A 27356-nucleotide genomic window follows, 5' to 3' on the forward strand; every position below is an offset into this window, starting at 1 on the left:
TGATTTACAACTTAGGAAAATAAGGACGGACTTCATAGCTCCCAAGCTCTTTCGAGGACAAGAGCTCATTGACTCCCCCGAGGACACAATAAACTAAAACGATTCCTAAAGCACTGGCGACAGTTTATGCCTGTTTTGAATCCAGAAAGACACTGGAGATCGGGTTCCATCCCAGCCCCGAGGACGGGGTCAGGGCTCATCCTGGGGCTGGCAGGAGGGCACGTCCCCTGGCCCGAGGCTCCCCACCCGCCCGGGCTCTGGCCTGCGCGGCCCTCACACTTACCCTCAGAATCAGCTCCTTGGCGGACGGGGACATAAGGACACGGTCACACCAGGCGGGGCACCGCGTGTTCATGTACTGCCTGCCCTGGCTGGAGTCCTCACTGTATGGGTAGCTGGGGAGACAGGACAGGAAGGCACCGGTCAGCAGCGCGGGGCCCCTCCTCCAGCCCCTCCTCCGCGCCCGGGGGAGGGCGGTGTGGGCTCTGCCCCACGCACCTCAGAAAGGCCGAGCCTGTGCAGGGGGAGAACAGGCGGACGGAAGTTTCCAGAATAAAGTCAAAGGACTGTCCCACCCAGCACTTCGGATAAACCCTCCCCACGGACACGGACACGTCTATTAAACTTGGTTTTATTTTTGGATGTGGCCTACAGCACAACGAAAACCTGCCCAGGAGCCTACGGAGGCCTGGGCCCAGACTGACGCCACACCCTTGTCCCACCGAGGCGTCCACCTCAGGAAGCGCCCAGGTGCCCGGGCCGTGGCCTTGGACCTTCGCTGTGGCGGAGTGTGTGCCTGGCCCTGACTTACTGCCCTGGCCGCACGGGCCCCGCTTCCCGCCCACCGGCCCGGTGCGGCAGCGGGGAGAGGCCCGGGGCCCCTTGGGAATGGAGCCACCACAGCCGACCGACTGACATGGCGAGAAGCAGGTGGGGCCTGTGACCACCAGCTGAGCCCCCGACACCCTGGCACTAGCCGCCTGGCTGAGGCCCAGAACTCACCGGCACCTCCGGCTCCGGGCTCTGCACTGCCCAGCGGGTCCGCCCTGGTCCATGTAAAACTGCTCGCCCCACCCCGTGGGCATTTCGATTGGGTTGCACTGAACTAACGGAAGGTGAATTTAACCAGAATGAACTAACTGGCTTTGGGGGACCCTCAGCCGTGCTCCCTGCACACCCATGAGGATGGCGGGGCTGCTTTCTCGTGGTGCATCTCCTATGGCCTTCAGTACAGTCTAAAATTTTTCCTTGCAAAGGTCTAATGTGCTTTTTAGGTTAGTTCCAAAATACCACATGGTATTTGCTGTGAATGGCACTTTACTCTCTATTAAATTTTCCTGTGCTTTCAGCTGGAGGAGAAAAATGCCACTGTCTTCCTGGGCTGCTCTGTCCTGGGCACCTGCTCGCGTGGGGCCTCTGCCCCTCCTCCCTCCCTCTGTGGCCCGTGGTCAGGATCCACAGAACCTGAGTTAACGGTTCTCAGCCTCCTCCATCCTCCAGAGCGTTCCACACACTCTCGCCAGAAACGGCGACTTACGGCCCCAGGCCCTGCAGGGATTTAGTTCATTTAAGACCCAAAGCAGCAAACACGGCTACAAACAAAACGTCCCTAATCTCTGCTTCTAACAGCATTACACTTGCTGACGGCACGGAGCACTGACCACCCTACAACTTCCTTCAGGGAAAAGGGGTGCCAACGGCGGGCTTGTTCAGGCACGTCCCAGCCTAGCTTGGCTGTGGTCCTGAAGGAGCGACGCTCGCCCGCCCCATCCCCCCGGGAGCTGCGGGAATCGGGGTCCGCACGGGCCGACCCTGAGTGTCCAGAGTAGGATGTGCTGAGCACAGAGCAAGCCCCCAGCCCCCTCCACTGGAGGCAAAGGTCAGGGGAGAGGGCGGCCGGCAGGGCTGTGGCCAGGGCTGGGAAGGTCGTGTGTGCTCTGAGCCCACCCAAGCTGGTCCTTGACCGTGAGGTGGGGCAGGACAGGTTCACCCAGAGGGAAATCTGCGGTCAACAGCAGGTCTGGGAGGTGGAGCTGGCCACCCCGGGCCTCGCCCACGCTCCCCGTCGGGCAGGAGCCGCACAGACGCACGCTGCTCCAAGAGTGCTGAACGGGCCGGCTCGAAGCATCCCTCGGAGACGCAGTGCAGACGGGAGCAGGATCGAGTCCCAGGGGCTTCGGGAACCACCGCGTGCCCCTCAGCTGCACCTGTGACGTTGTTGCTACGGGAAAGCCCTCGGGAGCCCTGGCCATCGGGGGTCCCACTGAGGCTGCACCCCAATGCCCACAGAGCCCCCTGGGGACCTGCCTAGGGCAAGGTTCAGGGAAGTGCTGTGGGTCCTGCGTTAGAAACAGCACAAAAAGCCCACTCAGGTAAGTGATGGACAGTCCCCACGCACACCGCGAAGCCATCATCACAGGGTGCCAGGGCCCGCCCCCCGTCCACTGCCAGGAGCTGACGGGCCATCACGGGGACAGTCAGCCTGGTGAGGAGTAACACGGAAGGGCCCGGGAGGCCCGGAGCCGTGACAAGCTTCCCACCGGGCCTTCAGTCCATGTTCTCAACCTTGCTGCTGCCGTGGGGCCTGCCCACGTGTGATTCAGCGGGCGAAAGAAGCTGGCCGTGAGGGGCGCCCTGGCCGGGACGGGCAGGGCGGTTGGGGGCGGCACCCTCACCCCACGGACCGGGGGCCCTTGCTGTGGACAGACTCCCGGAAGGGGCCAGCCACTCCCAGAGCCAGGCCAGGAGCGAGCAGGGCGGTGCTGGTGCAGACGGGCCGGGCAAGGCCGGCGTGGGCCCGGGAGGGGGGCCCTGCCCAGGCCACTCCAAGGATGGCCCAGCGCTGCTTGCCGGAGCTGCCGATGATTAATGCTCGCTGCACACGCGGACTTATCTGAAAGCAAACGCTGTGCAGGGCGGGGACACGGGACGAGCCGCCGGCCTGGCCCCGCATGGTGGGGAGTGACTGCCACAACGAATGGCCCTGCGATAAAGCTAACAATCGCCCACCTGTCCTCCCAGCCCCTCGGGCTCCTTCCCGCAGGATGTGGGCAAGCGGCCCCTTTGCCAGGGCGCTGCCGACAAGGCTCGGCCTGCATCTGAGCGGCGGGCAGGCGGGTGGTGTCACCAGGGCCCGAGGCCAGCAGCCAGGCCGGGAAGGCACAAAGGCCCACTGTGCCGGCCGCCCAACTCCGCAGGGCCGGCCGCCGTGCGCGAGAGATGCGGGCTCAGGAGGAGCCCGAGGGTGGAGGGGGCGGGGGCCCCTGAACCTGGCCAGACAGGCCCAGTTCTCACCGAAGCGGGAGGCGGAGAACTGGGGGTGCTGCGGGGGACCCTCCTGGGCTTCTCACGCGGGGAGAACGCGAGTGTCCCCAAGTCACGGCCCTGCTGAGGGCGGACGGGCCCGCGCGGCCGGCGAATCGGCGGACCGTCCACCCATGCACGGCAGCCCCGGAGGCCGGCAGGCAGTGGCCGTGCAGGAACTCAGTTTCCAAACACCTGAGACTCCTGGGAAAGAAAAGGAGGCGGAAGGAAGCTGCACCTGAACTGGGCAATAACATTCACACTGTCGTGGGGAGGAGGAGCTCGGGGCCAAGGGGCCAGGAGGGGCCTGTGGTCAGAGCCATAGAGCTGACCCGGCTCTGTGGACACAGGTGCCCGCAGCGTCCCCGTGGGGTGACCAGCAGCTTCCCGAGTAACCGGTGCCCTGGCCCTCCACCCCTCAGCGCTTGTCCCTGTGCCTCCGTGTGGGCCGTGTCCACCCGGGGCTCGGAGACCAGCTGGACAAGCTTCCTGGCTCCCTTCCCAAGAACCAGGCCGGGCACACAGCAGGGAGCTCAGCCTTTTTGTCCAAATGTTACCATTTTATATTTATTGTTACAGACAGGAATCTACAGATGGTCCAAAGCTGAATTACGGCCCAAAAATAAGTCTGAAAAGCGCCTCCGAATCTTTAATATAAAAATAAATGTATCCACTGAAGAGAGACAGCCTTCTCTGGCCAGAGCTGTGTGATACATTTTATCCTTGTGTTATATATATTTTTGTCTTTTTCGAAAGCTCTCGCTGGATCTTTTTCTGTAATTAATTTGCCCAGTAAAAACCTCTTTCCCACCGTGGAGCGTTTTTGTCTGTCCTTGGGAAGGTGTGACTTTTCTCTGGCGAGGTGTGTACTCTGACTGTGCATCTGTCCACCTCCCCGGTCAGCTTCACTCTGAGGCACACGTGTCACGCAGAGCCACAAGCGCAGGGGGCGCAGCAGCCCTCCACCCCCCCGCGGCTCCCGCGCCACAGACAGCAGCCCCCGGCCCCCTGGTTCCCACAGCTCCCAGGCCCGCGGGGAGCAGGGGTCCGGCCGCTTCAGCAGCCAACATCTATCCGTTAAAGGTGGCGTTTTGGTTACTTCCAGGTTTGGGGAGTTCTCGGCCGTGACGTGTGGACCCCCAGGGGCCCGAGACCCTGTCAGGGGCTGGAAGGTAAGCTCTATGTTCGCGATTACACGGAGACGCTACTTGCTGTTGTCATGGTGTTGGGGGCGGCCCCCTCCTCAGCCCCACCCAGGCAAAGCCGCACGAATGCTTCCTTGATTGAATCTCAGGCCTGGGAGACACAGTTTAGGAGTCAGTGGGACGAGAGGGGAGCGTGTGGGGCGCATCCCGCCACCTCTGGGAATTCTCGAGCCTCAGTGACGGGAGGCTTCCTGCGGCGGTGGGGGCGGTTCTGAGGGCGCGGGTGGGCAGCAGCGCTCCACAGGGACTTGGGTCCAGGGCAGGGCCGCGTGCAGGGCTGGGGGAGGGTTCCACACCACGGGAAGCCTGCTGCCACCATGTTAGTGGAAAAGGCAGCTAAGCCGTCTCGTCTTCATACTTTGATCTCTTTATTTTAAAACCAACGGCAGTAACTCAGAATGACACTCTACGTTAGAAACTCCCTGCTGGATGCACAGGACTGGCTTTGGTGGTCACCTCTGGGGCGTCCCAAATCACTGCCACTCACGCCGGGCCTTCCTGGGGAGAGGAAAGGGGGGGCTCCCGCAATCGGCCCAAATCCGGGTTGAGAGTGGGAGCCGCCAGCGGACGCTGGGCCGGAGGGCAGGGAGGGTGGCCAGGATGACAACGCAGGACACGGAAAGCTGACCGTCGCCTTGTCCACTGCAAACAACCAGCCTCACGGTCGGCTCTGCATCCACTCGAGGCCGCTCACACAGACAGACCAGGCGGGCACGGCTCACGCCAGCGCCAGCATCACGCTCTTTGACCACCAGTTATTCTGAGCACGAACTTAAAGCTTTTTATGTCACCAGCACGTGGAAACACCACGTGGCGTTAAAGGCCTTCATTTGGCCTGGTCCCGAGCGCCGTCCGTGGCCACTCGGGGTTGGCGGGCGTCATCTGGAGCGCAGGGTGGGGCCTGGAGGATCTCTGTGGCGGGCACCCCCTGTGCCCACTAGCCTGGCCTGGCCGCGCTCCCTGCCTCTACCCCACCCCGCCGGTCACTTCGTGGTTGTCCCTCATGAAGGTGCAAAACTGTGCCCGAGGCTGAGAAGAACGAGAACTGAAGGCTCTCCAAACGCCTGAAATATTAACACCTCTTCCAGCAAAGGGACACACAGCATTGACTTACAATCCATTAGGAGTGGAGTTCTGTCAGCCCGCGGAGAACAGTCATGAACGCCTCTGCTCAAGAAACACCCCCCCGCCCCCCTCGCTCTCCTTAGGAGACCTGTCTGCTCGAGCGTCTCTGAGGACTGTCCCGGGGATGCGGTCAGCCTCAGCCTGGAGCCACGGGGGGCACGTGGCCTCCACTTCGGGCTCTGCACTGAGTCCACTGCTTGGGTAACAAAGTCAAAGGCGCAGAAAGGCTCTGAAAACCAGGCGCGACGGCCAGAGGATGCCACTCAGGACACCCTGCTCCCGTGGCACTGCCCGTTGGCACCAGAGATGCCCATGGCTCTTGCTAATTCCCTGGCTGACAAGCTGGAGCAAACAGGCCTCACAGAGTTTGGAACGCAGGGTGAGGACAGGCACGACGGCCTGGGGTGCCCACTGCCCCTTGAATGGACACTGTCCACACACACCCCTCCCCCGCCCCCAGGAGGTGCCAGAGTCCGGCAGCCAGTGAGGCACAGACCGTCCCCACAAACGCCCAGAGCCACGAGCGAGGGCCCACAGCCTCAGAGCCCACGCACCTTTGTCCCGACCGCCTGGCCCACGTGGGAGGGAAGGGCCGTTTTCACAGAACGGAGTCGTGAGGATGACACGGGCCTCGGGAGTGTGGGAAGGGGCTGGCGTGGCCCTTCTCTGTGACTGAGGGGCTGCCACATGCACACCCCGCCCTGCCCGAGGCCACACAGACAAACGCAGACGTGGTGTCCCTCACTGACCAGCGCGGCTTCCGGAAAGGTCCCCACGGGGCTCAGCCACACCAGTAGAAACAGAACCGGGAGGTTCTGCCTTTCCACCTCGAAGAGGGCAGCGTGGTGGAGCCTGGATGCAGGACGGCCCCGTGGGCAGGATGCGCAGCTGGCGGGCACCCCGGCAGACTCCCTGCCTCCTTCCAGGGCGGGGACGCTGGGCACACGGGACACGATGGGCGCCTCCCCTGCCCACCTCCCCCCGCCTGCCCCTCCCCGCGCAGGACCAGGGCAGCCCGGGCGCCAGGCTCCTCAGGCGGCTCCTCGGCGGCTTCCACCCCTCAGCTCGGAGAGAAGCGGTAGACGGACGGTCTGCAGGGAAACCGCTCCAGGCCAGAAGCCCCCGACAGCTTCCAAGAGCGGGAGATGGCCCTCGGCTGGCAGCTGTGCACAGAGGACACCCCCTGCACACCCCAGCAACACACCCACCCATGCAGGCAATGCATACACCCAGGAAGCACACACGCATACACGTATACACACGAGTTTTGCACCACACGCACGAACTGCACACAAGCTCACGCACACACCCCCACGTAAACACCCATGTATGTGCAAACACCTATTCGCTCATACGTGCACATACCATGTACATGTGCAAACACAGCTCATACACACACCCACACCTCTGCAATGCACACCTGTACACAGCCATGTACTTGCACACACACACGCACACACAAGTAGGCCCATGCATACACACACCGTGCACATGTGCATACACAACCCACCCCCACCCCAAGACACACTGCACACACCCATGCACATACACCCACATACCCACACGTGTGCACATACAACCATGTATGCGTACGACTCTGCAGGCACACGTGTACACCCACACCATGTACGTACGCTCCGTGTGCACACCCATATCCATGCATGTGTGGATACTATACGCACACAAACCCATGCACTGCACAAACACATGCAATCAGTCTATAATCCGATCGCATACATCCTGCACACACACCCACACAGGTACACACACACCGCTACACACATGTGCACATACACTGCACACACATGCACCCACACTCTGCACACACATGCACCTACACCCATGCGGTGCCACATCCATGGACACGTGCCTACACAGTGTGCACAAGTGAATACACCCATGCACAATCCTCTGTGCACACACCCTACACACGTGTGCACAGGAGCTCATGCTCCTGCACACACACACACACACACAGCACGCCTGAGATCACTTATTTGCCGGCAGAGTCAGAGAACACACCTGGGTACCAAACCACACAGCCACCGTTTCTAACCAAGTCCCTGCTGCTGTCCCGCTTCTGCTTCTGCTGACGTTGTCCCATGTCTGGAACAGCCCTCCAGCCCCCACGTGGCAACCCAGGGGGGCTGTGAGCTCTACCCGATGGTCACAAACATGGTTTTAAAATGCAATAGAGCCAAGGGAGGGGGATGGGTGTGACCCAGGCACCAGAGGAGGGGGAAGATGGGCAGTGCGGGAGGGGAATGGATGACCCAGGAAGTGGGGGAGGGGTGGGTGACTTGGACAGTGGGGGGAGATGACCTGGGCGGTGGGGGAGGGATGGATGAGCCGGGCAGTGGCCGGAAAGGCCTCAGGAGCCTTTGGTGGGTCTTGCACCACCGGCTGTGACGGGGCTGACAGGTCAGGTGTATTTCCTACTGTGAGCTGGACCCCCAGCTTTGGGAGCCGATGATTTAGTCTGTAAACCACGATTTTTCCCACCTCAGAAAACTTCGAGTGCTACTTCCCAGTTAAAGGGAGAAAATCTGACCCCTACACTGATGGTCCTCCCAGGCCACCTCCCTCGGGTGGCAGCCACCACCTCCAGGCAGAGGGGGACCTCTGCTGTGACGGGCTTGTGGGGGGGCCCCACGGCCCAGGACACCGCCCCTACAGTGCGGGCACGTTCCTAACGCACCTGCAAAGTCACAGGACGTCCACAGGTTCCCGGACGAGGGCGGGACCTCTCGGGGTCATTCTCCTGCCACACGAGCCCATCAAACCCCGAGGCAGGTGTGCCCCAGACTGAGCGCAGGTGACCTCGAGGTGCCCGCAGCCCCAGGTACCCCGACGAACCCCAGGCCCTCCCTGGAGTTCCTCCGGCTTGGCACCAAAGCATGCCCACCCCCACCTACCAGTGGGATCTCAGAGGCCGGGGCTATGGCCGCCTTCCGGGGGGACGGCCTGTGCTTCCTGGAGACCGCCAGCCGGGGCCTGGCTGGACCACGCAGACTTGTCCCTCCTGACTCTGGACGTGCCAGTCTCTCCGCTGCCTAGGGGTGGGGGGCTCGTCCCTCGGCCACCTGAGCACGGACCACGAGGTCCTGTGGCCGGTCCTGCCCGCATCTTCTGCGCCCTGCACCTGGGTGACCTTCAAGGCTGTGGCGTTTGGGAGAAGCTCGAGGGGCCGACGCCAGCTCAGGACATACACGTGTCCACAGGGCTATGCCTTCGGCAGCCCCAGGCCCCCTCCCTCCTGGCCGGCTCCACAGCCCTGAGAGAGGCGCTGGACCCTGATCAAGCGGGAGGGACGCTCTGGACCCTGATCAAGCGGGAGGGACGCTCTGGACCCTGGCACTACCGTCAGGAGGCGCGGGCTGAACAAGTCCCTCAGGACGTCTTTAGACTTTAGCTGTACCTGAGAGCACGGTTCACCGCACATTATATGTACGTTTAAAGTAGCGTCAGAGACTGAGGGCAACGTGGTGGTCAGCACCTGGACGGCATGGCTGAGGGCCGCCCTTCTCGTCCTGAGCCGCCGAGTCACGAGTTCACGGGTGTTGGAGCCGCTGCTGGGGGCCAACCAGGCACCCCAAGGGCCCAGGTCCCTGCTTCTCTGGCCTCTGAACCTCGCACCGCTGGTCTGGGCGCCGACCCTGAGCTGCGAGCGCCTGGCCGCCTTGGCCAGAGCCTGGACCCGCAGCGAGTCCCATGTCCAGTGGACGGTGGGGGGCCCTTCAAGCCTGCACACGTCTGACCACTGGAGTGTGGCCCAGGAAGCAGGGGGTGACCTTCAGAGGGAGCCTGAGAGGACCTGGCCCCCCAGCGCGTTCTGGATGCCAACCGTTCCTCTGACGTGGATCTGACGCGTTTACTGCCAGGCCCGACGCAGACGAGGGGGGCCAGGCGGCGCTCTCGGCCCCGCTTGCAGCTGCTCACCAGGTCCCGTCTACCTGAGAAAGCTTCCCTGAACCTGCCCAAGGCCCATTTTCTCCCAAGTGATAAGAATTTCTACTTGGAATCTATGAAAGGAGAGAGACGGGTAGGAGAAGCCCGTGACGGGGCATCCGTGTCTTTCCAGATGGGCCCACGGGCCGAGCGCCCACCCGGTGTCCTGGCCACTTCGTAATCGTCTCTCTCCCCCCAGCCCGCCCCTCTGCAGCCCCGGGCTGGTCGGGAGGGAACGCACTGTTATTGCTGCAGATTTCAAGACTCTATGAACACCAGAGCAAAACCCAGCAAAAGCTTACATACCCGAGAAAGACACAGACAAACCAAACCAAAACCCACCCCACGACGGTTCCAGCAAGGTCCAGAACGTAGAGCTGCCTGTGTGGGCCCCTCATAGGCAAATCTGAGAGGCCATGTTGGGAGAAAGGAGAGAACAGACCCCTGCTGTGCTCAGTGCCGGGTGGGGGGGCGGGGGGAGGAGGCACAGGTGGCACGACGCACGGACAGGAGCACAGTTACCTGCTGGCCCAACGAGCGGCGCTCCTTACCTGGGAGGGAACGAGATGTCCAGTTCGTACAGTCTGTCCTTAAAGACAGACAGCTCCTTGTCAAATTCTAAGAGCTGAAGAAAGAAACAGAAAAAAATAGAGAGTCACCTTGGTTTGCCTCCCAAGGGGCACCGAGAAGCCCTGGGGGAGGGTCTGTCTGCAGCAGGGACCTGCAACCTCCGGGAAACATGCGTTGCTCCAGCACCTGCCCTGCACATCACCCGGGCCACGTGCAGGCCTCCCGAGGGCGGGCCCCCCGGGCGTGCGGCTGGAGAGACCCGGGGCACCCTGCAGGCCCTTCTGTGCGAGGCCTGCTCCAGACTCAGCCCCTTTGCCGCCGGCGCTGGACCCACACTGCCTGTGCTGACCGGCCACGCAGGGCCACCTCGCTCCGCTGAGACCACGCGGTGCAGCCGCCATGGGCACTGGCGTTGCCTCCGAGGTGCCCTCAGGCAGTGTCCAGCAGGGGGGACACCGTTTTGCCCAAACTAAGTCAAGAGAGTAAGAGCGCTGACCTCACACAGGAAGACAAAAAACAGAAGCTGGCCCTGAGGGACTCTTCAGAGCCACACGCCCCGGGGCACCGTGCCCCCAGGAGGGAAGGGCACTGGCAGCGTCGGGCCACCACGGGCACGCACACCCCAGGGATGCGGTCATCACTCACGTCCCCTGCAGCTGTGCGGGAGCACGGCATCGTGCAGGCCCCCAAAGCCACACCCGTCCTCTCTTCTTCTGCTACCTCACCCATCACTCCCGAAGCGTGCAGTTAGCAGTGCCATGTTCACAGTAATTACCGGGCACCAGGCTGCTACCTGAGCCACCTGCACGTGGCCCTCCCCGCCGAGCCTGCGTGCACCAGGCCAGCCATTGGCCGGTCAGAGGGAGGCAGAGCCGACACCTCCCCCGGCAAGAGCCCTTGATGGTGTCTGTGGTCTGCGTGGGGGGATGAACCAAAGCTCCTTTTGCATAAACGGGACCACTTCAGACACAGCTGCCTGATTTCAGTCTCACACAGGTTCCTGCAGCATCCTGGACACCCGGAGACGGGGGCACAAAGAGCCTCGGACCCTGCGTGGCGAGGCTTGGATACCGGACCCCACAGGTGACACTTGTGAGCCCACATCTGCTGGGAGGAAGCGCCCGTGGCAAACCTCACCCCACTCAGCACCCCCTGACGGCCATGCCCGGGCCCTAGGGGTGCAGGGCCAGGAGTGGGGATGCAGGATGGAGAGGGGCATGGGGTGGAGGAAGGGTTTGGGGGCGGGGGAGGGGAGGCACAGGGGGGGAGCTGTGGGTGCGGGAGGGGGTGGGGCGGGGGGAGGCATGGGGGGCAGCAGAGGCCCTCAGCTTCGCGGCCCCAGTGGCCCCTGCCTCTGCATCGAGGAGAAACACACCCCACTTCCAGGGAGCAGCCCAGGCCAAACAGCTTCCGGAAGGTTGCAGAGTTAGCGCCTCAGGGTGCCGGGGATGGAGGGGAAGAGTGTGTGTGTGTGTGTGTGTGTGAAGCATGAGCATGGGGCCTGGACCAGTCCCGTGCTTACATGTGTTTGCACACACGTGTGCCTGGAGATGCCCTCACATCACACTCGCAGGCGCACACACCCCCACGGAGGCCGGCGAGCACGTCTCATCCACAACACCCCAAGTGTGAATTCCTGGCCTTCGCAGATCAGACGGGAAGGCAGCTGTGATGCTGCGGGGCCGCTGCAGGCGGGCGCGACCGTCAGGAGAGGCACCGGCCTGGTGGCGAGGTCAGGCGAGGAGCATCCACGGCACCCCTGACGACCGGCCACCGACCCCGACGCTGGCGGCGGCCTCCTCCCCCCAGGGGACTCGGTCCAGCACCCGGGAACCTGCAGGCGGTGAGCGGCCCGAGCCTCACCCACCGAGAGCTGCCAAGCCTTTCAATTTCTCCCAAATTTGACTCAGACTCTTGAGAGAAGAAGAGAAACATTCTGGACACAGTAAGTCCGCGAGGCGTCCCGACGGGCTCGCCCGCCCCGTCCTCCGCGTGCCGGGCACACGCGTGTCCGCAGAGCCCCGCACGCACGCTCTCACTCCTGCTGCCCCGGCCGCGTCCTCCCCGCTCCCCCCGCCGGTCCCTCGGCCGTGGCGGCTCTGTCGCTCCCACAAGGCCCGCTGCCAATGTCCTTCCTGTGGAGACCTGGCGCTCGGGCTGCTCTCAGTCTTCGCGTTTGGCGTTCGGCTCAGGACTCGCCGAGCTCCTGAGGACCAGGCCTTCCAGCCCCGCTTGGAGCCTCCAGGCATTGCCTCTGAGCGACCGTGAGGTCTGTGCTGCGCTGGGGTCTCAGCTCCGCCGTCCAGCTGCGTCTGTCCTGACACTTACCTCACCTGTGGAGACTTCCACCTCAGTGACTGCTGCTAGCACTTCCCATACCTTTTCATCTGCCTGCTTTTTTCTGGGTATGGTATTTGTTTATGTTTCTGATTCTTTCACGTTTTCAATACCTTTAAATCTCATCTTATAATTTTTATCAAGTATTCAGTTATCTGATGTTTGTGGACTCTCGCTACTGTGGAGCGCTTCCTACACGCTTCGTACCCGGGGCTGTGTTCTGTTCCTGCTGCCCCACGGCCCCCAGGGCTCCACGCCCTGAGTCCACGGGAGCGATGGGGGCTGGAGCCACGGCTGCTGCCACAGGAGGCCAGCGTGAGGTGTTTCTGATTAGAAATGACAGTGCATTTCTGTTGAAATGGTAATCTGTACCTCTCTGAGATTTTTCACAAAGTGGTAACCAATTTCACATGTATCTTTAACATTCTTCTTGATTACAAAGTGAAAAACAGAGGAGGGCGTGTGTAGACAATGATTAAGCGGCCGGCTGGGCTGATCGTACGCGTCTGTCAGGCGCTGTCCCGGCTGCACACATTCCTCTGTTACTGCAGAGACGCCGCGCTGATAAAGGGAAAGAGGCCGGAAAATCGATGCGCCCTGAGCTGGAGCAGTTGCTACACACCCAGAAAACATCTCTATCCAACAGGCCAAGCGCGGTGAAAACTCACGCGCCCTGCCCTGGGACAGCCGCAGAAAATTTAATCTCTCCAAATCCTCACCAGGGCACTCCATCCTGCAGCCCTGACAGCCACACTTATAATTAATTATACAATTTCGATGGGAATATCGACTCAACAAAGCTATAAATCATAGAAAAAGTCAATAGGCATGGACACATTCAATCATGTCCCGGCCAATGATTACTACTCTTAAAATACAATAATTATTTTCAGAGCCAGCTTGAATTAAATTTCTGTCAGACGGGAACAAGACCGGTGGCTGATCAAGGATGCGATGGATTTGGGGGCCGAGGCCGGAGCAGCACATCCATCGTGCTGTGGGCGTCTCGCGTGAAGGTGAGATGTTCTCCGAGGGCTCCTCAGGCCATTCATCATCTCCCAGGGGGGTCTGGACGCCCGCCCCCCCCCCAAGTGGGACTGACACGCCGAGCTGCCGGGGCAGCTACCGCTGAGCCCAGGCCCTGCACCAGGGGGACGCACGAGGCCACCCCCTTCCCCGGAGATGCCTGACCCGACAGGCGGGGCCCGCGGGCCTTCCAGAACCCATGTGGAGACCTCGTCTCTGCTTCGACTCCACTGCGTCTTCTCATCTGAGTCAGCCTCAAACCTCTCCCAGATGTTCAAACTAACTTTCCTCCGCCTTAGAGGAGCACGGTTTCACATGGTAAATAAATACAGAACTAGAGCTTACGTCTAACGGTGACATCTGTAGTTTCCAGGGTGGTGACACATTCTCTAAGTGCTAACTGAGGGCAGCGGGGACTCTGGACCCACATGTGACATCCCCGTGTCCGCCCCCCCCCCCGCCCCCGCCCCGCACACCTGCCTCAGGACCCTGTTTCTCCCTCGCATAATGGACCTTCCTTCTCGCCAGGGTCCTGGCTCCTTCCGGAACGTTCTGGCCCCCTGGCCACCCCAGCGCCACTCTCCGCGTCCACTGTTCCCTTCCCAGGGCGTCTCCGCTTTCTGGCTCGCCCTGGTAACCACACTATCCCTGGCTTCGAGGGGCCGGCTCTGTGCTAGGGGCCCTCAAAGCCCACCCCGCCCGCCCTTCTCCAAGCTCAGAGGGTCGCACGGCTGCCCAGGGAGCAGACGGCACCCCGAGTCTCCTGGGCACCTCACCTCCACACAGGCACACCGAACGCATCGTGTCCCCAAACCTGCCCCCCGTGTTCCGGGCCTGGGAAGTCACAGGACGGCAGCCAGACGCGGCCGCGCCCTACAGAGCCTCCCGTCCAGCCCAGCGGGGCCGCAGCTGAGCCGTGAGCGCTGTGTGCTGAGCCCAGGCGCTGCGGGACACAGCAGGAACCCACCTCACGGGGACCCGAGGCCCCCTGCGCCGCCGAGCTGGGACCTGGCCGCGGGGACGCGTGTCCGCAGCACGACAGGCAGGGGGAAGTGCGTGAGGAGGCTCGGGGCGTCCGCGGGGGCAGAGGTGCCCCCCGTGCGGCTGAAGGAGGGGTGGGGGGTCAGCACAGGGGCCCCGGGCGTGAGCCGCGCCTCGGAGGAGAGGTCAGGGTCCCAGGCTTTACCCGACGGCGGTGGGAGGTGGCCAAGGGCCCAAAGCTGGGCCTGACTGGGTGGGCGTGTGACCGGCCCTGGGCGGGCTCCAGGCCGGGGGTGGACAGAGGGGCAGGGGTCGGGAAGGAGGCAGGGAGGGCGACGGCCGGGGGCGGCAGACTCAGGCATGTGGCGAGTCCAGGCCCAGAAGCCGCGGATGTGCAAGGCGAGGGAGGCCCGGCGGGTGACGAGGGCTTCCGGGGAGGACAGGAAGGCAGGGCGGGGACACGGGCTGGCAGAGTCTGCTGGACATCTGGAGAGCCCCCGTCCACTTAGACATGAGCCCTCTTCTGCGCGCCTGGCACAGAGCTAGGGACCCTCCCGCACGGAGGCACGGAGCCCCAAGCCGGGCCGGGGCGAGTGCTCGGAGGGGCCTGAGGCAGACGTGAGACAGAGGCCTCGTCCAGAGCTGGAAACTCAAGACCCAGCAGGTGACCAGGCCACTCAGGGGCGCCCAGAGCACAAGAGCTGAGCTGGGGGCGGAGGGGGACCAGGGAGCTGACCCATGAGGGGTGTGGTCCCGGGGGGGACGCTTCGGAGGCAGGCCCTGAAGTCCAAGCGCCATCCCTGGCCTTCGGGATAAAGACGTCCCTGAGGGGTGACGATGGTCTTGGTGGCAAGCAGGCGAGGTGGGGTGAACCGGGAACTGAAAATGGGGACAATGGTACAGACAGCCCCTTACCAGGGCAGGAAGAGCAGAAAGGCCCCCAGGAGGCGGGAGGGGGGAGGCACAGGTGCACACCTGGGCGTGCGGTGAGGCTCCCACAGGTGTCCCGACCGCCCTCAGGCGCCGACACAACACAGGCGTCGGATAAATGCGTCCAAAGCAGGCCCAACTGACGCACAAGAGGTAAAGGGCGCCGCAGGTGCAGGCCCCCCTAGGCTATCCCGCTGCAGGGACGGCGCCCGCCGGGTGGTCTGAACTGCAGGCGTCCGTTCACACATATCAATACTTCCCTCTGCACACACACACGCACACACGTGCATTCGCGGCCACAGAGATGCCCCCGCAAATTCGCATGGTGGTTTTCCAAAGGCAGCCCAGGCCTCTGTGGGCCGGCCCTGAACCAGGGGTTCCGCACCCAAAGCCCCTAGCCCTCTGCCTCTCACCAGGGAGGACCCCAGTGCTGAGGGCCACACTGGCCGGCACAGGCAGCGAGGCAGGTGGCCGCAGCCCAGCCGGCGGCAGGACGCCCCCCCAGAAAGGGCTCAGTGGAGAAGTGATGGGAGGGTGAGGGTTCGGAAGCCGACCCACAGGCTGTGACGGCACCGGGAAGCATGGTCTTGGGAAAGCCGGGGCATTGGGAGGGGCCAGGGGCCAGCGCCACCCCAGAGCGGCTGCCGGGGGACCAGCCACACGTCGGATGCCAGAACTCACCGCGGTGCCATTGTCGTCCCGGAAAACCTCCTGGTTGAAGTAGTCAAAGAGCTTCTTCTCCAGCTGGAGCATCACCTGCCAGGGAAGGGCCGTCAGAGCAGGGGGGCCCCACCCCTCCCGCCGCGGGGCCCCAGGGCGCAGCGCCCACCGCACCTGCAGGGCCTCACCTTCCGGTCGTTGTCCGACTCTCGGAATATCAGCTTCACGACTTCGTTGGTGTCGGCGGCCCGGACCGTCTGCATCGTGGCCTTGGTGCAGAGAGTCTGGGAAAGACACGGAAAGAGCTCAGTCCCCGGAGACATGCCAGCCCGCTGCCCGCCTCCACCCCTCCCCGACCTCGGCTCAGGGGCTCGCACCTCCCGTGCAGGGGCCCGCGGCTCCAGACACGGCGGGGCTGCACACCCGGCCGGCTGCCCCGAGGACCGGGGAGCCAGGAGGCCTGCGGGGCTCCGCAGGGAACAGTGTGAACAGCGGTCCTCCACAGCCACAGCGGGAGGGACGGTGAACGGGGGCAGCACGGGGGACACAGAGGCCACGCCGGGGGCCCTGGGCAGGGGCGCCCACCAGCTGCGGCAGGGCAGACGGGAGGGCACAGGCGGCAGGCCGACTGCGACAGGCTGAAAACTCTATTAAATCCAGGCTCCTTTAGAAAAGCCTTCCTGTCCCAAGCTGGGTGTGGGGCGAGGAAAGGCAGCAGGATGGGGGCTACACAGGGTCGCACCCCACAGTCAGCACGGGGCTGGAGGCTGGCGCAGGGGCCGCGAGGCCTGGCGCACTTAGGGGCACCGCAGGGCCGCGCTGACCACGCCAACACCGCAGAGACGACGTACAGCTCTAAACGGGCCAGGAGACACCCCAGGTGCATAGCAAGCGCCGGCGAAGACGCGCGGAGGCCGGGGCCGCGCACGCCTCCCTTCGGGAAAGTCCATCCACGCGGAGTCCAGAGAGGGCAGAGCAGGGGCCGCGGGGGCCGGGCCGGTGGGGTGACAAGGTCACAGCTGGATTTCAGTTTGTGTGTAAGTTACACCTTGATGGGGCTGTTTTTAAAAAAGCACTAGGTGATTTTTATTTTAAAAAAGAAAGAAAGACCACCGCAACTGAACTAACGTTGACTTAAAAAAAAAAAACCCCTTCGTCTAAGGAGCCCTCGTGAGGTCACTTCACGGCGGAGCCGCGGGGCTCAGAGGCCGCGGGGCTCAGAGGCTCGAAGCAGCCAGTGTTGGAGGGGACCCTCCCGCAACAGGCCCGAGGGCCCCGGGCAGCCCAGACGCCGATCACCCTTGGGCCGCGCTCCAGGACAGGCATTGACATTCAGAGCACAGACAGCTAATCAGGTCAAGCCCCCCACAGTGGCTTCTGGACTCATGTGTCACAAATCAGTCTGGCCGCCTTCAAACGGCCAGATTAGAACAAGCGCCTGGACCATCCGGCCAGCGCGGCCACCCTGCCCAGCCCCCCGGCGAGGAGGTCGCCCCATCCAGATGCTAATGCGCTTAAGTGGCTTAAGCGCAGTGAATGGGGAGGGCTCGGCAGGCAGACGGCATTGTAGCCTCTCGGACGCGATTCAGGAAATTCATGGTCTTCTCCCAAAGGCATCTGCTGGAAACTTTTTTAAAAAATTGCTTTATCTCGCCACTTCAGACGGGCTCCCAAAGGATAAACATCTGGCCAGCCCAGCCCTTGGAGGGGCCTCCGCGTGCCTCGGGCCTCTCTCCCACACCCACCAGGAGCCACCTCATTCACCCGCCGTCCAGGCCTCCTCCCGGGCCTTTCAATCCGCAGTCGTGACCACTCATGCAGAAAACCCTGGGCCAGGGCCTTTCCGGCTCGCCTACTTACAGGAAGGCATTTTCCTCTTTTGAAAGGAGAAAAAAATTTCCCAAATGTTATTCTTAAAGAGCCGTCTAAGATTTATTTCACTATCAGCGGTGGCATGAAGGGCACAGGAGAGGCAGCCCAGCACTGTCTTACTGGCACCCGGAGCCCCTGGTTTTTCACTTGGAATTTAGGGGCACGGGGCTGCTGGGGTGGTGCCCGCAGGACCCGGCGCCGGTGTCAGCCCAGAAGCGCAGCGTGCAGCGTTTTCTGCGAGTCGCGCAGTTTTACAGCCACTGGATCCGCACAGGGCGCCTGTGCAGCTGGCCCCGCTCCTCCCGGAGCTGCCCGCCCCATTGCCCCCATCCCACCGTCACAAATGCTCCCCGCCAGGGTCCAAATTCTATGCAGGCAGAGCCCCTTGGGTCCCCAGAGGCAAGCCCATGAGTGCCGCCTTACAGAACCCAGTCTGCTCTCCGCCAGCCTGGGGCGCGGGGGTGGGGACAGCCAGCCTGGGGCGCGGGGGTGGGGACAGCCAGCCTGGGGCGCGGGGGTGGGGACGAGGACAGGCCCTGGGATCAGCCGGGAGCTGCTCAGGAACATTCCGAGTCTGAGAAGCCCGACCTGGGGGACACGGCGGGTTTCAGAGTCTGGGTCACGACGCGCCTTCTGGCAAGTTTGGGTGGTAAGTTTCCGTCTGTGGAGGTCAGAGGCACACCGGTCGTTTTCTCACTGTAATTGCTAAGCTTCTAAATGGTAAATAAAAGCTGTAAGGCTCTCTTCTGTGCATCCACTTCAAGAGGTAGTAGGTATTTAAAAAAGGCATCTCAGTTTGTTTTTACTGATGGCTCGCCAGGCTTCAGACCCAGTTATTGTGATTCCAGAGACCAGGCTTCTGTCTGGACCCAGCACGCTGGGCCCAGAGGAAGGGGGTCCCCCCAGAGCCCCAGCTGACACACACCCCAAGTTTCCAAAGGACCCAGCGTAGGCCGGGCTGGTGGGCACCTGTGGTCGGCGTCCAGGACGTGCAGCGTATACGGGGGGCACGCCTGGGGCTGGGTGTCGGGGTAACTAGAGAGACGGTGAGCGTGTAACGGAGCTAATGGAGCCGGGTTCCAGGTGGAGGGCCCTGGGGGGGCAAAGGCCAGGTGGCAGCGTGAGAGGTGGAGACAGGGCCTGAGGGGGGCTGGGGGCAGGCAGGGAACGGCCGGCGGGCCGCGCGGTGTGGAGGAGAGCTGAGGGGACGCAGCCTGTCTTACAGAGCTCCTGGGCGGCCAAGACAGAAATTCGGGGCGTGCCCCGTCGTCACAGGCCTGCCCAGCGGCCCAGCGGGTTTGTTCTCTCCTCAGAGGCAAAAAGAGAATCAGAACACACTTCCATTCTACCTTTTTTCTCCATCTGAGAAAACATAGGAAGCGATGCAGGTATTGGAAGCATATTTTGAATGAACACAAATAGCTGGTCTTGCTTCTGTCTGCAAAGCCCGGTGTGGGCTGGGGACCGCGTCTGGGTCTCTCTCCACCGCAGTCGGGAGTCCCGACAGGTGAGCGTGCAGGGGTCTCTGAGGGACCCCGAAGAAGCCCACCGGCCCACAGCCCGAGTGTGGGCCCTGCCCTGTGGGTTCTAGACCCCGCGGATGGCGCGGGCGCGGGGAGGGGTCAGCAGGCGCTGGGGCTCGCCCCCAGGGTGCTCCCTGCCGGCCTGGGACGCGGCGCCCTCCCCTTGTGCCCCGCAGGACGCTCGGGCCTGCAGACGAGGGGCTGGGCTCAGGGGGACGCCTCCTGCCCCAGCGACACCTCGTTCCCGAGTTATCCTGGTGGCGGTTTACGAGTCTGACACAGACTGGGTGTTGGTGGAGGCACGGACTCCCTTCCTGCAGCCGGCGCCCCACGTTCTCAGCGACGGGCCTCACGCCCTGGCTTCTGGGAGGCTCCGAGGAGCACCTGGGTCCCCGGGATGGCTGGGCATAGCCAGGCGACCAGGAGTCCAAGCTGCGGAGCCCGGGGGGCAGCAGGGGACGTGCGTGCAGATTCAGCCCCGCGGCCTCCTGACCTCTGCTGCTCTGGCTCCCCATACACACACCTGCGCCCGGGGAAGGGGCCTCGTCAGGGCCTGAGCCCAGAAGGGGTGAACGGAATCACTGTCCGGCGCCCCGTCACTCATGGGGCTGCACAGAGGGTGGGGCAGGTTTAATCCTGATGTCGGGCAGCGAGGGAAACCAGTCTGGCCAGACGACTGAGGCTGTTTCAGGTACAGGCAGTGACCGACCCCTTGCATCTCTCCCCCGAGCCCTCTCTGCCTTCTTCCCCTCCACGTGGGGAGCAAGGTTTAAACAAAATCAAAACGAACCACCAAGCCAGTCTGGCACCCAAATTTAGACAGTACCAGCAGATGCTGGAAATATTCTAGTTCATTCTGAGCAAGAGGACTGCACTCCTCTTTCTATTCAAATGCAGACCCCCCGAAGGACATAACGCGTAGCCCCCATTGCTGCCTGGGCCCCCAGGAGAAGCTCACACCACGGAACGGGCCCCCAGAAATAGGGACCAGCGGGACCAAGGGCGTCCAGCCCCCTGGAGGTCCAGCATTCTCTCGGCGGTGCCCACCTGCCGGTGACAAGGCCGCTTCCAGTCAAGGGCGTGGGTGGCAAGCCAGCACCTACACGGGGTCCTCCGTTCCCTGCTCAGACCTTGGGGGCTGGATTAACTTTTTTTTCCATCAAATGGAAACTACAACAGCCTTAAAATGAAATATAACCAAAAGAGCGGCTTCCTGAAGTTGTGAAGCCCCCAGCCCTGCAGGGTCCACCCGGTCCCCGTGGTGACATCCCGCCGCCTGGGGCCTGGCCTCCAGCGTCTCTATTTGGACGCGGGCCCTCAGGAAGGACAGCCAGCAGCCTCCAATGTGAGGCCCGCTGCACACTGCGTCCCACCAGACTGGACACAGCTTCTGCGCCGCTGGGGTCCTTCCCGAGTGAGGACGGGGCGGGAACTCCACCTGCCCCATCACAGAGCCACATGTTCCCGAAAACACAGGGAGCTGGTAGCGTCCTCCCTCCCCCTTCCCTGACCATGTCAGGGACCCAGCTCGGCCATCCGCGCCTGGGCAGTGGGTCACCGGTGGGGAGGGTGAGCTAGCCGTCCTGTTTTAGCCTTGGACGAGGCTCCTTCTGGCCCCATGAAAGAGGAATGAGCCGGTCTGGACGGAAGCGCTGGTTCCGCAGCGAAGGGCCGGGCCGGCCTGCTCGACACCGTTACTGTGCGGAGGGGCCGGCGGGAGGGCGGGAGGCTGGCGGGTGGGCTCCCTGCCCGGCCCTTGGCGTGCGACCCCGCTCTGGAGCTTTCATCCCCTGACAACATCACGCAGGAAAACACGCGGACCCGCTGATAGCATGAAATCGGAAACAAAGCCGGGGCACAAAGAGGCCGACTGGCCGTGGCCGCCGGTTCTCTCTTCGGCCACAAACGTGCTCGTAGGACCGACCCCCGAGAAGCTGAAAGGAAAAGCACGTAAAAGAAACACGTTCTCAAGGGCTTTAAACACAGCCCGGACGTGGCGTGCCCCTGGGTGAGGATGCTCAGCGGGGCCGCCGGCCTGGCCTCTGGCATCTTGGGGGTGTCGCGGGGGAGTCCTGACTCCGCCCGGCCCCTTGGGGACCCTCACCCACTGAAATCCGTGCCCTCGTCTCCTGCAAAACGTCACAAGGACAGGGACCCTGATCTGGAGGCCCCGCGTGAGCGGGGCGTGGCTGCTCTGGGCTGCGTTTCAGACGCATGGAGTGAGGCCAGAAAGGCCCAGACCTCAGACGGGGGTGGGGTGCCGGGGCTCCGCTGCCGCCTTCCGCAGGACGGAGTGCGCTGGTCGGTGGGGCGCTGTGGGGAGCCCGGCCTCCACTTGCCACGGCCCGGGGACGGGCGGGGCGCACACAGAGCCGCCTCTGTGGCCCCGAGCTCTGGCCACTCCCGTGGGACTCGGCTCTGGGTCCACCTGCTGGAAGCAGAAGCGGGAACAGAGCAGGTGCTTCATCAGCTGTGTCTGCAGCCCCGGTGCCGGCACCTCCCGGGAGCAGGGGCCGGAGACCCACCCGCCCACCTGCACCCACGCACAGCCGGCCTTGAACCCGGCTTCCCGCGGGCCCGTGCGCTCAGCTACTCGTCCTCTGCGCAGAGGGGGTCCACGCTCCGGGAACGGAGGCCGTCGGGGAGCTGGAACAGTGTTAGCTCCTGGTGCAAGCAAGCCGCAGCCACAAGCAGCTTCTCCTTCCTGAGGGGGCGGCCATCTCCTCCCCAGGCACTCGGACACCCTCGCCATCTCTGTGCTGTGTGTCCAGCAGGAACCAGGCCGAGGCCAGCAATTTGCACCCGAGGAGCTCGGCATGGAGCTGCCGCCCCAGCTCAGCTGGGCTGCAGGGCCCTGAGTCCTTGGGGTCCCCCCCCAATATCACGGAGATGTCAGAGAAACCGGGCCTCGGCGTCCACGCCCTTCACTGAAAACCAGCCAACAAAGGGCGTCAGGAAGAAATTCACCCCTGTCCCATGGTTGCTCTCGTCATCCTGTTACTTTTGGTTAAATTCTAGCCATAAAAATGTCTAAAAATAAACAGGCGTACAAATAAACGTTCCGTCTGCATCCTCCTGCAGCACAGACCACAGAAAGAAAGAGAAGGATTTCGAAACGACGGTGTGCAAAGAAAGACCTGAGTTCTTTACATAGGTTTTCTTTAGAACAAGTTAATGGAAAATCATTACCTTTTACATTTAGATCTTTTTCAAATGACTGGAAAACAGATCCCACTCTAGAGGATAAACGTGACCTTTTCTGCGATGACTCTCCCCGTGACACTGGACGTTAACCCGGGTCTGCCTCCTGCTGTGCTGCATCCCCTTAACCCCACACCTGCCTGAGCTCTGGAAGGAGAACGGGGTCTCCAGGACCCACGGTGCCGCGGCCCTGACCCGGGCTGCCCAGATCCACCTCTTGGAATCGAGAGGTTAAAGGCTGCCTCTGGCACCTCACTCACAAGTCAGCGTGTGGGAGGTCTGGGTCCAACGCTGGGTCACTGTGAGGTGGGTATGGAGAATCAGCCAGCCAGCCCTGTGCCCTGGACGCCCATCCACCCGCCAGGAACAGGAGAGAAGCACCATCCGTCCCAGGGATGGGCCAGTCCTCGGTCACCAGCGTCTACAGACGTCATTTCAGTCCTAAAGGCGTCCAGGGAGCAGAGAAGAAGGGATGCCGAGTGAGTCAGCGGCTTCAGAACCTGCCTTGGTCACAGGTAACTCATGGCTCCGCAGGAAAGTGCTCAGAAAAAGTCTCCACGAACCCTCTGACCATCCCCATCGGGGCAGACATGTGCCACGGCCTGAAAAGTAGGCGCTGGGCACGCAGACAGACATGCGTCTCGGAGCCGCCCACACCGCCTGCGGCCGAGTGAGCAGGTCCCAGGGTACACGCTGCCGTGGGAGCCCCCGGGGGACAGCCGGGGCCACTCAGCCTGCGGCAGGAACAGTGCACGGACATGTGGCCCAACGAGCTCCAGCCAGAGCTTCAGCCTCCTTCCCTGTCACACGTGCACACACCGCCCCTCGGCGCACACACATGCCCATGCACGCATGGTGTGCACAACACACGTGCACACACACACACATCTTCTGGAGAGCAAGAGCCCTGGCTTGCCTGGCCCGCGTGCAGCTCCAGGGCCCCTCCTGTGGCAGTCAGGCCGGCCCGAGGCCCAGGAGGTCACGTGCTCTAGGGGGAGGTCTGCGGCCAGGTGCCGGGCCGTGACTGCTGTCCCTGGGTGTCAGGGGGCGGGGGGAGCTCGTGTGGTTAAGACGAGGCCACTGGGCAGCGTCTTGCCTCTCAGCTGCACCAAGTGGGGCCCAGAACAGGCGCCCGCGAGAACGATGAAAAAACCCACACCCTGCGGCCTTGGCCGCAGGAGGGCCTGGCAGGAACCCTGCCCTCGGGGGAGCTCATCAGAGTGCTAACTTCCTCGGTTTTCAGGGTCCGAGTGGCCTGCCTGACACAGAGAAGGACCATCCTGGGTGCGCGCCGAGGACCTGAGGCCGAGCAGGGGCGGAGGCCGTGTCGGGCTTTCACCGGGAAGCACCGTGGGGTGGTCGACCGGCATCGGGCGGGAGCGACCCTAAACAGCCCCCATTCCATTTACTCTGACTTCCCCAAGGAAGACCCTTCTGGAGAACCGCAGCTTTTCAGAGGTTTTCCTGGCAAACCCCGGCCCCCGGGAGGAGGGAGATCCTCGGTGGCCGAGAGCACACAGACTCTGAGGGCCTGAGGGTGCAGACGTCGCCGGGCGGGAGCGGGCGGGCGCGGGAGGGCGGCAGGCCGCTGGCCGGGGTCCGTGAGAGGCGCTGTTGTGAGGCCGTGTCAGCGTCAGAGGCGCCTTCGTCCTTTTTGTTCTGTATCATCAGCTGTTCACGAGAACAACAACCGCCATAAAGACCCTTTCATCTCCTCCCCAAGACGCCCCGCCAGCTCCCTACCCGCTGACGGAGGGGCGACAGCGCCCGCCTGCGGCCAGCTGGGCAAACCAGGGGAGCTCGACTGATTTTTCTAGAAGGAAGCAGCGCGGGCTCTTTCTAGGCCCGTGTCGTGCCGGGCAGTGGGGCACAAGGGGCAGGGGGAGAGCAGGACCCCTCGTCACCTCCTTCTGTAACCGAGCAGGACGCGCCGGGGCCTTCCCGGGACAGACCCCCTGCCCCTGTCCCCTGCCTGCCTCTGTTTGCAGAAAAACTTTAGCCTCCTAGGCCTTCCCTGAGTTCCAAGGAATAAATTTAATCAGAGAAGTGAGAAAATGCAGAAACAGGCTGGGGACAGTTCACGGGGCCTTCCGAAGGGCCGGCACAGGTAATGACCAGGTGCGATGCCCCCTCCTGGCTGAGTGGGAACCCACCCTCGCCAGGTCGCATGTGCAGCCAGAGGGCAGGAGGCTGGGTGGCAGAAATGCCCGTGGTCTGGGGCAGGGGCTCAGACCTGCGTAGTCTCCCTGGCCGGCGCTGTGATGCGGGGCGGGCTCTGCAGTGCCTCCTGGTCCTCTTCCAAGGCGGGCGCGGTTAGTGCTGGGACCCCGGTTGTTGGGGCACCGCCTGGGCACCCACCCCCCGCCCCCCACCCCCGCCCCGCGAACGTGAGCGTAGGGACGGCTGCTACCTCCGAGAAGCCAGGGTCCTCACAGGCCCCGCTGGCACCTGAACCTGTACCTGTCAGCAACCGGCAACCGGTTTTTAAAAACAGCCGCCAGCCTCCAAAAACGCATCCATCACCACGGCTGCCAGCGGTGACGGACGGCAGGTGGGCGCGGCTGGGCCATGCGGAGATGGGAGCGCCTGGCACTGCTGTCACTCTTTGTCACTGGCCAGCTGAGCGCCCAGCTGCCAGTTGCCACCGCGCAAGGCATGAAACATACTCTCTGAGCAATCCCGCCGGCGGGGCTGAGCGGGAGGCTGCATCGTTAATTAGTTCAGGACGCACAGCCCATTAGACGGCACATGATCATCGTGTTTAATTTATATGTTTTAATTACGGCTTAAGAGGTGCCAAGTTTGATCGCAGGATCATCTTTTCAGTTCTGCTCTGCAAGCATGTTTGTATTAATTTGCATCTGAAACGAGAAGCTCTAATTCCAGGGGTGGGAGGGGCGGCCGTTCACTTTGCACAAAGCACTTCTTTCCGATGCTGGTGCCAGCAAGATGCCCGCGACCCCTTGTTGCAAAGGACCGGCGGGTCTCCAACTTGCCCTGGAGCCCCTGGCCGACTTGTCCTTCCAGGAGCCCCTGCCCGCTGCAGCCCAGGGTGAACATTCGCAGCCTCTTTCTCCCTGCTGGTCAGGACGCTCGTGTTTCCGGAAGGACCTGACTCCCCTCTGGAAGCTTCCAGGAGCTTGGTGGGGTGAGCACCAGAGGCATGGCGTCCCTGGGCATCCCAGGGGCCCAGGGCTGGGGAGGGCGTACCTGCCGCTCTAGTGGGGGACCAGCAACCAACACCAAAGCCCAGCCAAGCCGGCTTCTCGTTGGGCCAGCACAAAGGATGACCTCAACTTTCCTCTTCAAGGGGGTCACCTGCCACCTCCAGACAAGATGACACCGGCAGACGGAGGTCCCGCGTCCCCATCCCTGCGTCTCCTTGGACCTTCTGACCCGCACGACTGCAGTGCTGTCTGGCGTGCTCGTGGTCACCTTGGGTGCTACGCTGACCTTGGGCAATCTGGAAACCGTTTGTGGGGTGACCCACCAGCTGAGGACACCGGCCTCCCCAGGAACACGGGTCGGGGCCGGCATGGCCTCTCCCACCCCAGGACCCGGTCCGTAGGCACGAAACGCCGGTGTCTCTAGAGGGTCACCGCTGAGGGCAGCCGCTCACCCGGGGATGGGACAGTTCCAGGCCTGGGCCCCGTCTCAAGCCTTGGTGCGCCTCGCTCTGACCGGTGCTCTTTCCTGGGCCGTGTTGTCTGGAAGGAAAGGGCAGGTGGCTGCACCTCCTGGGCGCAGTCCTTGGCGGGGGTGGGGCGGAGGATGAGCTGCCTGCATCCCAGCCCCCTCCCCCTCTTCCCGGTGCCCCAGTGCCCGCCTGACACCCTCAGTGATGCCCCCGAGCACTGCCTGAGAACCTGCAGGACCCTGTGGCACCAGCCAGGCCTTGCCCACCAGGCGGCCCATCCCCAAATGTGCCCCGCTGACCCCCGGCTGTGCAAGTCCCAAGAAGTGGCCGCCTTCGCCTCCGTACAAGGCTCTCCTGTAAAAGGCAAAGCCCCTGAAGAGGTGCCCCGGAGCCACGAACACCCGGGCGGCCTTGTCCTCACGCTGCTCTGCACATGCTGGGAGCCGGGACGGCTGGTAGGCCTCAAGAAGCCATCCACTCGGTCTGACGGCCTTTCGGGAAAATTTGGAGATCTTTTCTCTGGTGTCCACAAAGTTTCTCTAAGTCGTTTCTATAGTTAGAAACCCTTTCAAAAAGCCATGCCAGCCGGCAGACTGTGATGTTCCAAGAGGTGCTTCCATGTTGTTTTAAAGCTCAAGACCTTAACAGGCAGCTTAAGGAAGGCTACTGAAATTAATCCTCAACAAAAGAAACTTGGTCTTTTTCAGTTAAACTTTTAGATCTAGCTTTGCCCACAAGTATGTTTTCTGAGTTAGCATCGATCTCTCCAGCGGTGGGAGAGGAAACGGGGCTCTGGCAGGAAGGGGGCTGCAGAGCGTCCCCAAGTTCACGTCCACCCAGACCTCAGCCCATGACTGTTTTGTCAACTAGGGCCTTGGCAGATGTGATTGGTCAACGTTCTCGGCCGAGCTCACCCTGGATTCAGGGTGGCCCAAGTCCAGCGACTGTCCTCACAAGGAAAGTGAGGCAGGGAGGAGCCACGCGAGGACGGGGCAGAGGCTGCGGTGACGCGGCCACAGCCCAGGGACGCCTGGGCCC

At 62.8% G+C, this 27356-nt stretch overlaps 1 protein-coding gene across 3 annotated transcripts in view; it reads right to left on the bottom strand.

Annotated features, from left to right (window-relative positions):
* INPP5A (inositol polyphosphate-5-phosphatase A) overlaps nt 1–27356 on the bottom strand; it is a 177274-nt gene that overhangs the window by 4811 nt on the left and 145107 nt on the right. For all 3 annotated transcript variants that reach the window (XM_061182935.1, XM_061182786.1, XM_061182863.1), the window contains 4 exons: nt 16274–16369; nt 16107–16181; nt 10133–10206; nt 284–395 (listed from right to left, as the gene is read on the bottom strand). In XM_061182935.1, coding sequence (XP_061038918.1) covers nt 284–395; nt 10133–10206; nt 16107–16181; nt 16274–16369 — 357 coding nt within the window. The remainder of the gene's footprint in view (nt 1–283; nt 396–10132; nt 10207–16106; nt 16182–16273; nt 16370–27356) is intronic.

The sequence above is a fragment of the Eubalaena glacialis genome, chromosome 1 (assembly GCF_028564815.1).
Source record: "Eubalaena glacialis isolate mEubGla1 chromosome 1, mEubGla1.1.hap2.+ XY, whole genome shotgun sequence".
Taxonomy (NCBI): domain Eukaryota; kingdom Metazoa; phylum Chordata; class Mammalia; order Artiodactyla; family Balaenidae; genus Eubalaena; species Eubalaena glacialis.